At 40.9% G+C, this 12,055-nt stretch overlaps 1 protein-coding gene across 22 annotated transcripts in view; it reads right to left on the bottom strand.

Annotated features, from left to right (window-relative positions):
* adgrb3 (adhesion G protein-coupled receptor B3) overlaps positions 1 to 12,055 on the bottom strand; it is a 110,714-nt gene that overhangs the window by 19,876 nt on the left and 78,783 nt on the right. For all 22 annotated transcript variants that reach the window (XM_085800281.1, XM_085800284.1, XM_085800289.1 and 19 more), the window contains 3 exons: positions 11,896 to 11,939; positions 1,266 to 1,392; positions 45 to 148 (listed from right to left, as the gene is read on the bottom strand). In XM_085800281.1, coding sequence (XP_085656407.1) covers positions 45 to 148; positions 1,266 to 1,392; positions 11,896 to 11,939 — 275 coding nt within the window. The remainder of the gene's footprint in view (positions 1 to 44; positions 149 to 1,265; positions 1,393 to 11,895; positions 11,940 to 12,055) is intronic.

Here is a 12,055-nt window from a genome sequence, read left to right as displayed (position 1 = left end):
CAAAGACCTACAACATTACGTCGTCATGTGGCTGAAGCCCTTACCTCCACAGCACAGCGTAGATCACTGCCAACGTGATCAAGGCGAGGCAAGACAGACCACAGCCAACTATCAATGTCACAGATGGGACCCCTGAGTAGTCCATGGTCTGTGGAGGAGACAGAGCAAGACAACCCAGTCAGTGGGAGGTTGGATGTGGTTCATGCAGAACAGTTAATCACTATTGTTGCCCAGAGAGGGAACCAATCAAACCTCTGCCAATCTGAAAACTCCACGGTGGCTGTCCTTAATGTACTGTGTGCGTGTTGAGGTGTGTGCGTGGGCTTCAAGGATGTTATAGAGAGCACAGATACGTTCCAAAAAAAAAAAACTTTCCACCTCTCAGTGCTGGAAATTATATGACAAAAGGATGAATGGACACTGAAGCAAAGACACTGAATTTGTTTCTGATTCTTACTTTCTTCTTTGTTGTTTTTCTCCTGTCACATTTGAAATCATGTATCTGGCCAATCACAGGCCTGCAATCCAGAGCCACTTTTACAAACCAGTGTAGCTCAGACAAAACATACACTTGATGTGAATCATCATCATCATAAAAAAAAGCACTTCCATCATGTCCAAGTCAATGTTTGTCATTCTGCTGTTGAATGCTTCAGGGCCTGATAGAAGCAGGAAATAGATTTTTTTTGTGATATCTCAATTCCTGCTAATCCAGAGGCCACAGTGTAAGTACCCTATGTTCTCACTGTTAATTACTTTATCTTCTCATGAAATTACAGGCTTCTGGTTCCCTTACAGGAGGCTAATTTCATTCAGGTGTAAGACAGCACAGCTACAGTAGAGAACCTGCTACATTCCCCTGATGACAGATACATAAAGAAAAAAAAACACCATGGTAATGTTGAATATGAAACTTTTTTTTTTACCCTTTAACCTGAGCAACATTGTGCATTTGATGGATGAGAAGAAGAGACACTGACACAAGCATCAGCATGCACACACCCTCACGCGTGCACGAGCGCACAGAGTTATCTAAATCTATGTGCAAACTAGAAAATATCCCCCACAATCTCCCTTACCGCTGAATTACTATTTAACAGGATTAGCACACCAAAGATTCAATTTCCATTCGCACCAACACACACACACACACACGGATACACACACACATACAGATACACATACACACACACACTCAGGCAGCGTTTCTCCTTTACATTAGCCTATAAAACCCACACTGAATAACAGATCAATAGCCTACTTACTATTTCTCTTGGTTGCTGAGCCAAAATGGCGAAGGTAGATACACGATCACATAAGCATTTTGTATGGGATGCATCTGTGAGCACCGTTTTACATCCTTTTCTGGACCAGGCTCCCCAAGAATCGTTCCTGCAAGAAGGCAAGAGGCAATTAGAGGTTTTAGTTCCAGCGGTGGCACGACTTCACACAGGACTTATCGGCATCGCATCGTGCCTGGGAAAGGAACAAAAAAAAAAAAAAAAAAAAAAAAAATCATTATATATCTTAATCGACAGCTATAGATCCATATAGGTTTTTACACAAAAGCGATACATTTGTATAAAAAATAGCGTATAGACACATCGACACGGCTGTCGTGTGGCTGCACGCAGCATTTCAGCTGGAGCAGAGATGGAGAGGCAGAGACACGGAGGAGGAGGAGGGGGGACGAGGGGGGGACGCACGGAGCTGTCCAAGCAGACCAGTGCTGATTGATTCGCCATACGCACACAAATACCAACAACTGATATCAAAACACCATCATCCCCTCTCTCAACACCCCCCTCTCTGTCACATAATGCTTAGAGATCGGAGCGGTTCATATTTACCTGCATGTCTTCCTGCGTGATTTCCTATTCCTTTAGATTATCCCCCCCCTCCCTCCCCCAAAAAACGACTGTATTCCTCCTTTTTCTTTCCTCACAATGCCCCTGTTATCCTGCCTTTTTTTCCCTCCTTCCTCCTTTTCGCTTGATTTTTCCCCCTCAGCTGTTTTAATTAGCAGCTTTTGAATGCTTCCTTAGGGGGATTTTCACCCTGGAAACGGTGGACAGCATCAGACTGATACTCTGTTCCTCTCTGCTGGCGTGAGAGGGGGAGGCTGATACAATGAAAAAATCAACGCACGCTGTCGCAGGATCTGTTTATTGTCCTGCAGGTCTGATGATATAGCGGGAATAAATGATGTTTTGGGGTGATTCCTGAAAACCATTTTTTAGAGAAGAGTTGTCGCTCCTCGGCGTGGAACCGCTTTAGAAAGAAAAAAAACACTGCAGAACTAATACCACCCCGCGGAAGCAGCGCGAATGGTTGCAGCCAGTTCCCCACTTCACACCACTAGTAGGTGAAATGAAAGGAGCGCCTCTCTTCCATTTGTCATTCGCTCCCACTCGTTTTTTCTTTCTGCACAAGAATCATCCTTATTGATTATATATCTCAGGTGAAACTTTGACACCACAAATTGATCAGGATCGTGATCGGAGCGCAGCCTTTTTATTCTCCTTTTTTTTTTTTTTTTGCCGCAACACATGATGTGATATTAAGATTCGTGGCACAAACGCTTCCAGCAAGCACCTGTTGTCCTGTAAGACACCTTACTGTCTTCCTATTCCCTTCATCCCTGCTCATTTCAAAACAAACAAGATTCATACCTCTGATTTAGCGCGATATAAAGCTCATAGCAGTTGATTTGTGGGGCCAAGCGGCCTCTTGCTGTGTGAGGCAATCCTGCTTTGTCATTTGATCAATATGGCAGCAATATTTATCATTCCTGGAAGGGGAACTGTGGAGCCAGTTTGCAAATGTCCAACCAGGGCCAACCACAACTCTGGGCTGTCTGTGCACAGTCATAAAACAAGAAAAGAAGCTTAACCATATTTCCTTGCCCCCTCCATCTCCTGTTTCTTAACTGAGCTTTGACTGTTTTGTGCATATAACTGATGTATGTTTTTGCTTTGCATGCACTGCAGCCAGCATATATCTTACAGTGGGGCACACTCACGATGCTTCAGCAAATTAAAAATGAAAAACAGCTCATTAGGGAAAATGCCATTAGTATAAATATGAACTAAGGAAAGTAAATGCAGTGTAAAAAGTGGCCTTTAATATGCAGTCATTACAGAGGTAACCTTACAAAGCCCATTACCTCTGAAGGTGGTAGAGGAAATATTAGTCAGGAGAAACTGCTGGACTCCTGAATCACATCAGAATATAATGGATTTGCAGTCCTGCTGACCAAAGATTTCAAGGATTTATCCAACGGCTTCATATAGGAAGGTCCAAACACTGACATTTCACAATAATGAATAAAAGTAAAGTCTGCAGCAAACAGGTGCTCACAGGTGTGAGGTATTGATCTATATTGAACAATATGGATACTACAAGAGCCTCCATTAATGTTTTAGATGGCATTGTAATGTTAGAAATGTTCTGCAACAATTTATATTTGATGGTAATTTTGCATTTATTTAGTTTTACCTTAGAAGCCAAATGAAAGCAATAAGTATATATAGAGAGAACAGCTGGCAGTCACAAGGGTGGCTGCAATGAGGCACCTGTGGGTGCAATAAAGACCCCCAGTTTAGTAGCACAATAGGAGCATGGTTAACTGGGAAAGGACTGCTAACATAAAGCTTTACAGGACTGTATGACCTCCAGTCACTGATAAAGAAAAAGAAACATGTTGCAGCTCAAAGCAATGCACTGAATGATTGTTGGGGTTTTATTTTTTAGTGGCTACACCTGCAGGAGCAGAAAATGGTGCAGAATTAAGCTTCACTCTAAGCGATATTTTGGTCTGTTATTTTTTATGCAGATTCTTGTTAGTAGATGTGTCTGACTAGCTTGTGAGCTTCCAGTTCTGAACGTAGATTAAAATTGTTTTTTGCCAGAAAAAACAACTGCTGTTCACTGAGCCTGAGCCAAGTAAGAAGCTGCAGGCTGTACGTTCTTTAAAACTACAGCTACTAGGGAGGACGGCCATGACAGGAAACAACATTTAATTATGCCATGGCTTCAAAAGGTTTATAAAAAAAAAAAAAAAAAGGGAAAACATCATTTCATAGTGGCCATGCTGAGGTCTCTGGGTGACATACAGTGCAAGAGTCCCATCCTTCACACAGCTGCCCACTTGAGATCACTCTTCACTGTGGTGCTGCTGCTGCACTCTCAAAACATGACTGTTAAACCCTCTCACCGACACACATTTCTTGTTGTGACATGACTGATGGCACGTGTGATGCCTGTACTACTTGATAACACTGCAATGAATCCAGCGCTCCCCCAGTGAGGATCCAGTCTACAACACGATGATCTGTTTCTAACTTTTCTGACTTGTTAGATGTTTGCCTCTCGCCTGTGCCTGTGGGAGATGCTGACAGGAGAACATCCCAGACTGGGGATTTATGAACGCCATGTTTGATGTGTTGTCTGACCTTATCGGGGGAAGGGGGGGGGTGGCTTGGTGGCCCTAGAATATAAAATATCCCCGGGAGAAAGTGTCAGCGTTGATGTTAACCACTGTGAGACTGATGGCATGACTGTTATGATTGTTGACCACTTCCCAACCTCGCCGTGATGGATTTGACAAGTTTTTGTTCAAACTTCCTGGATCGAGATTTGTGACAGAATTTGATCGTGCCCCAATTTTAACATATTTCCATGTCAAGATAAGTGACAGTGTGGAGTGACATAGAAAGTCAACAAAGCTTGAGGCGCATCCAGTATTTAAAGCTATGCGTCTAACTGAAGCAGGGGTAGGCACTAGGCAGAGACTAAAAATCTATTGGGTTTGTGTTCCTTGCTTAACTTTGACAGATTGAGTTCCTCCAGCCATAGAGATCTTATTACTAAACCCATAACTTATCCAAATATCAGAGAAGTGGCCTTTAGAGTCAAACAGTGGAGCTCTGTAACCTCATGAAGACGATGGCGCGGCTTTATAGACTAAATGACCAGACTGGGTTGGAACCTCTCAGCCTGCATTGTCCTCACACATCAGTCATTACTGAAAAAAAAACAAAAAGAAAAAACTGATTTGCTCACCACATAGTTTCCCTGGGATGAGGGATAACCATTCAAAAACCTCTTTAAATTCCTGGCATGCCCACATTAGATTATCCAGACACTGGGCTGGAGGCTTAGAGAGTGTGCACTTCAAGCAATTTTATAAAGTCTTGAAAGACTGACACACAATGACAGGCGGAGGAGGGTGGGGGCAATGCTGGGAAAATATTCCATCCATCTTGGATCTCTTGATGACGGGCAATTTATATTAGCTTGCGGGCCACGCTGTGTGCGTTAACTGAATAAAAAGGAGAGTGTCTATTTTTATGTAGCAAGGAAGATCTTATTAATCCTGAGTGGTACAAACGCTTTGAAAAGGAGTGACACAATAGTGGCAGTTCACGCAGAATCTCAGAGGTTTACATGTGATTTACCACAATTCACATGGAATGTTCCCTCACACAAACACACTCCTGCTGTCAACTAATAAATGTTTAGTGGCCGTCACGAGTCCATGCTGGAGCAAAGCTTAGAATTATTATAAAAAACACTTGCATTGTGCTTTTGCTTCCCGGCAGAGATCACTGTGAAGTGGACAGCCAGAGGTCCTGATTGAAAACAAACTCAGTCCACCAGAAACAAAGAGTGCAGGGCTGTCGCTGTTATCTTCTCATCTGCAGTGTGGGCAGATTCCATTCAAAACTGAGCAAAAAACAATAAAAGGGTCCCTGGGACTCAATCTGATTAAATCCGTGGAGCAAACGTTTCTGTTCGAGCGTCTATGATGTGAAAAAGTTTGACAACTTCTAACCCCAGATATGAAAATGTCAAAGAGGCTTGACGTCAAAGGAAGGAACCCATTAGAGATCTCTCTCAACAGAATTACAAAGATGGAAGTTCAAGTGAAAGATAAATCTGAGGAGATGCAAATTCTCAGTATTATTATCACCAGCTGCAGGTGAATCTACTGTTTACACAACTTGTCAAACTTCTTAAGCAGCTTTAAACTTCAGCAGTAGATTAAAAGAGGAGAAAAGTGGAGACAATTGTTGTTATTAATTATAATGTGACTCCAGCTTCACACGCATAGCATTAAAATGACATTAATAATTCACAAATAAATGTTCATGAATAAAATACACTTCTCTCTTTCTCTATTCTAACATTAATGTGCTGTACATTACTGTGTGTAATGTTTATACTGAAATCCCCCTGACTTGTCACAGGGTGTAACGTTATGTGTAAAACCAGGTCAGGGGGTGGCTGCAGAACTCGGCCGCTCAGTTTCAATTGTGTGAGTCCACATAAAGTGTAGTGACTTCTAACCAATGTAATATGTGACTGCACTTCAGAGTCGGACTGGATTCTTGTTTCTGCTTAAACTAGGACCCGGGTGATGGAGATACAGCTCGCAGCAGAGGTTTCTCCTGGTTGTTAGGCTTTGCCTCAGTCTGCAGTGTTTAGTGCGGCCTGTTTGGCTCAGATCCAGGATCTCCAGATGTTTCTAGAACCTAAAACTGCGACAGCTGCTTCACCTGCCTTGGCATGTAAATGATTAACAGGCTCTGATTCCACTGGTAACAGTATGAACTGTATAGCACTAGATAATCTGAGATACAACAACTGCATTTAGGTATTTCATTAGTAAACGAAGCATTGCAACCTTTTTCAATTATAAACTAAGGTACGGTAAGACAAAGGTTTGAAAATTAAAAGTTTCTTTGTTTTTAATCAGCAGGCTTTCTTCTGTTACATTGTTATTTAATTCAATTTACCCTGGTAGAAACTGTGTGACTTTAAAAGGAACAATTATTCAATCTGCAGAGTCACAGCACATTGTTTCCAACTGCAGCTATGACAAATGTATTACACATGTTTGGCCATAAAGATATGGATCTGTTTGGTTACTGTGCAACGCAATGTGACATAATTTATTACCTCCACATTGCTTTGCAGAGGGAGCAATGAGATTAAATAAGGGGAAATAAATCTGGGAAAAGTGAAAATGAGGTGCAGTAAACGCGGCAGTCGGTGAAAATCCTGGGTTTGAAAGATGTTTCAAGGAAGGGTTGAGATGCTGTTAATCCTGATGTGGCAAGCAGTTTCAGGATCTACAGTACAGGTCCTCACTCAGTGGTGGAGGTTGTCCCTTTCAGCTTAACGTCTGGCCTCAACAAGACTCCGCTGGATTATCAACAAGGGAATGCTAAAACATCTGTGATTATAGAGTCGGAAAAGACGATCATATGGCTTTCCACACGCTGCTTTACAAAGATTCAGAGGATTTAAAAATCATCTAATTGCAGGAGAATGCCAAAAGGAAAGAGCTGGCTTGTAATGTCATCCTGTAATTTTCTTCTTCTACAAGTTTAGTGGCAGTGTGGAATAACCAAAGATCTGGGATTTATACAAGTGATTACAGCGCTGAAAATGAGATTAATTAATCTTTCGGAGCCATTTAAAGAACAACGAGTACTGAGCTCAGACAGGCTGGAATCTTATCAGATTTCAACACACGCCGGACTCACAATAACACAACATTTTTATAACATTTTGATGAAATGTTTAGGTATTAGATGCAATATTTAGATTAAATTAGCAGCAAGGTGTCCATAGTTAACAATGCTATTTGCTATTGCTATGCTATTAATTGGGTTGATGGATGATGTGGCTATTTTCACCTTGACTTTGGGCTCCTCTGGACAACTTCAATGAGTCATATACAGTAGAAGATCATTCAAAGTCTGATCTTTTCCTAAACAAACTAGTTCTGTTGCCTAAAGCTGACCACACTGTGACTGAAAACTGAATAATAAGTCAGTGTATATAAATGAGATATCAGCATTTGATTTCACATGGGAGTCGAAGCCCAGTCCCCCTGGGTCTTGTTCCTGATGGTGTTTAATAAGGTGTATGGCACTTCATTATTAAACAGCACCTTGCAACAGTTTTTGTAGTATTTCCTGTAAAGTAACAAGATGCTCAGGGAGCCATTGGGTGTCCCATGCCGGTGTAAATATCTGAATAGCTGCCTTGGTGCTGTTTTCATCTGGGTACAAGCAGGACTGGATTTTTTTAAATTTCTGAACACAACAGGTCAGATTACTGACCTAGAAATCACTTGGTTGCATTTCATTTTTTCCCCTGGCACAGTAGTGGGATATTGGTAATTTCAGGCTTGTTTGAAAGATGAAAATATTGACATTTTGAAAGAGTAATAAAAGTGCATGCATCTGGCCTGTTTACATTTGGTGCTGTGGAGCTAGAGTAAATGAAAAACATATTTTGGCTCTCTGGATGCTCCAGTATTTTTTTTGTTATTTTTGTCCACAACACAGAGTTGCATATCAGCGCATTTATTTATATTTTTCTCTTATTCTTTACTGCAATTAATTACATTTTTACATTAAAAAGTTTTAGTTTAGACTTTGCCATTGTTATAAAAAAACAATGAAAAGGGAGCGCTGAGTGGCGCAGTAGGTTGAGCCGCAGCCCTTTCCTGCGTGTCATTCCCCCTCTCTGCCTCCTCATTTCCTGTCTCTCTCGACTGTACAAATAAAGGCATGAAAAAGCCCCAAAATGCACTTTAAAAGAAAAAAAAGCAATGAAAAACAGTTAACCAACTCATGACAGTGTAAAAACAAGGAAGTATCCAGTAAAAGGTGGCCACTGAGCTGGCCAGGTGCTGTAGACTCTTCTACAGTTCTCTGAGGTCCACAGTGAGTCAAAACATGACGATCCCAGGACACACACGTCATTAAACTGACAGCAGCAGCAGCAATGACAGGTGAGTAATTTTGCTTATTTTACTTGCAAAGAATAAGAAAATTACTTGGGAAGTAATTATGCTGTCAAGACTGATTTCTGTTCCAATATCTGAAATGAAAAATCTGTTCTTTTTCTTCTTTTTAATATCGCAAATTATCAGTGGCGGAAGATTTACTGAGATCCTTTACTTATGCAATATCTACTAATGCCATAATTTAAAAGTTCCGGATTCATCATTGAACTTTCTAAAAGTATGAAATGTAAAGGCAAAATGTATTCAAATATATGGAAAACAAAAGTGGTTATGCAAGTAACCTTGCAGAAATGAGCATATAATATTATACAAACAGTACCATATGCAATTATGGATCATGCAGTCAAAAACAAACACACAATTATTATTATTTTTTCCCCTCATACCAGCTACTCAAAGCTGAGAAAGAACTGCCCAGTGTTATGCAAAGTCACTGTTTTTCTGAGTTGTTTTGGAAGCTGATTTTCACTCAATGAAGTAATTGTAATACATCTAACCTTAATTTATTAGAAAAGAATTAATATAATGTACACGATAAACCTCTGCAGGGTCTGTAATTGATCCAAACCACCCTTTTGCTAAATAACATTTTTTCGAGTTTTGCAGTTCATAAGATTTAATAGCATCTTATACAAAATTCCCCCAGTCATTTTTCTCTGCAGAAAAACAGGCCAAGCATAGATGCACAGTCCCGACGCATATGTGTTTGTATGCATGTATGTATGGATTCTATCATGATGAACAGTATGTTCTCTTCCTTGTGTTGTCACATAAGAATATTTATGCCACCCCTGTGGTGAAAATAAAACAGCAGAGACTCAGGTGTGGCAGCTGCCTCAGCCTCGCAGCTTCACTGTAGTTGCCTCCAGCGTTCGGCTCAGTTCTCTCTCTCTCATGTTCTGTGTCTGGACCACAACGAGTCAGTGCGACGGCAAACACAAAGGACACAGCTCTCCACTTGTGAACAACATTTTCATTCTGCTAATTGTTACAGTGAGCACTCTCATTTGGTTTGAGCCAACATGGCTGACAGATGGTTTATTACCCCCTCAATGAGTCCTGAGAGTGGCTGCTACTCTGTAATAGGACGAGCCAACTGTTTGAAATGAACAAGATAATCATACCATGGAGGCATTCAGTGGTGCTCTGATTAAAACTGACTTAGTGTAAAACAGGAAAAATGCTGATATTAAACACTTGGTATGTGAAAGTCAGAGAAAGAGAATGGAGCACAGTTGTCCCAGTTGTATCTTTGCTGTTCAAAAATAGACCAGTTGCCCTCAAATACCATGATAGAGGACAGACCATGCACAATTCACATGCTAGTTCAAAGTTAGCTGTTGCCAAAGCTAGTTCACTCACAGCCGTTGTTAGGCTTCCCATAAATACAGCAAAACCGAAACAAAACATACATCTCCTCGGCTCATTCAACTTCACATGAAATCAATGAATGTATAACACAGAATAGCCCTTGACTATCTATTTCAATAGGCAGGACTGTGTTATAAGAAGCCACGCAGTAATATCTTGTTAATAGCAGAATATGAAGTTGTAAAGGTAAAGACTCTAGTTCTGGTTGCTAGTGGCAACAACGAGTAGCTTTTAATAACACAGGTCCTTGAGTTGGGTTTAAAAAAAAAGAAAAAAAAAACACACACACACAAATCGACCACTGGGGGAAGCAAACATGCCTTGAGCAGCTACTGTACTTTGTCAGAAATGCAACAGAAGGAGAGCAACTCCCTGTGTCTGTTTACAGCACACCCAAACAAAGCACGAGAGGCTTCAGCACATTGTCGTCTGACACCACATGTGTTCTCACACATTAGTGCACGTGACATGCAAAGCACCAGCGTTTGTCTTCTGCACCTGCTCCAGTGCACACACATGCATCGTCCCCTGTCAGTCCTCTGCATGGGTACACAATTTGAATCCCACACAGGGAGAGTGACCCTTCCACTAACAATTAAAAATGCTATATGCAGAGAAAATTACATAAGGCAAATACATAATAGATATTGCTCAAAAACCGCTGGGTATAAAAAGTAACACAAATAGGGTTTGCTATAATCAAAATTTTAAGGCTTATATCTCATAAATCATTTATAGTGATTAGCTTTATTCCCATTTTTGGGTGTGATTAGCGAACACTCGCTACCCAGCTGAGGCAGCAAACAGGCTTTACTCCAACACGGCAACAAAAGCTGACTTTCTCTGGGAGGAAATGCTCCAACAACTTTGGTTTTTAACGAGTGACACCATAACAAGAACATTGCTGTCAAATGTTAACTCTGCAAAAAACAAAAATCATTCCACTGCAAACAAGGTGACAAGCATCACAACTCCAGACTCCGGCAAAAACAAGCCAAACTTCAAAGGTTATGCATCAGGCAGCCGAGTCAAGTTTAAGAAAAGTATTAATGAGGTGTGTAAATGTGTCGGGTGTGGACAGATTAATGAGTACATGCTACAGTACAGTACCACATGATCTGATACAAGAACTTTCTCAATGCTCAAATGTTGTTGTCAGTGGTCTTTATTTATCTCCCCGATCATGTTATATAATTCTGCAGTATTTATGACTGCTGGACTGCTAAGCACCTCGAGCAGGAGACTGTCTGGCCTGTTTGTATCTCTGGAAGATTCCTTATTAACATTCAGAGGAGAAATAGGTCTGCTGAAACCAACACATACTACTAATTTGTCCTTAATTTAATATTCCATATAGGGGAGCTGAGCCGTATACGTATGTCCATAACTGTGATATAGGAGTGAATGTATGACTCATGAGTGACTCATATTGAGCTGAGGGTCTGGGCGAAACCATGACAACATCCAGTGAACTCGGTGACACAGAGGACTCCACAAACTGAATTACCACTGGTTCCAATCAACACATATGCAAAAAAACATCATCCAGTGTGCTGCATTTAGAGCTCAGCTTTTGCAGACAGAAAAGGGATAATGCACATCACTCTAATTTCAGAACATAAATGCCACAACATTTGGGCAAAACAATATTATTACGTTTATGTTAAGTTACAAAAATAAAGTGCATGCCCACTTACATTATGCTGCTGTCCCACAGTGCACAGTAAGGGTGCATTGTTCCCTGGAGGGCAGAGAAAGAACAAAGAGGTTTGCTAAATTATGATGACAATTGATCATCATTATCATCCCAATCATTATAAACCAACTGCATATTTGTCATGCTATGTAGATGTTGGA

Source organism: Trachurus japonicus, chromosome 15 (genome assembly GCF_045865225.1).
Source record: "Trachurus japonicus isolate A0001 chromosome 15, Traja_1.0".
NCBI lineage: Eukaryota > Metazoa > Chordata > Actinopteri > Carangiformes > Carangidae > Trachurus > Trachurus japonicus.
Note: the sequence above shows the minus strand (reverse complement) of the source record. Positions and strands in the feature narration are given on the sequence as shown.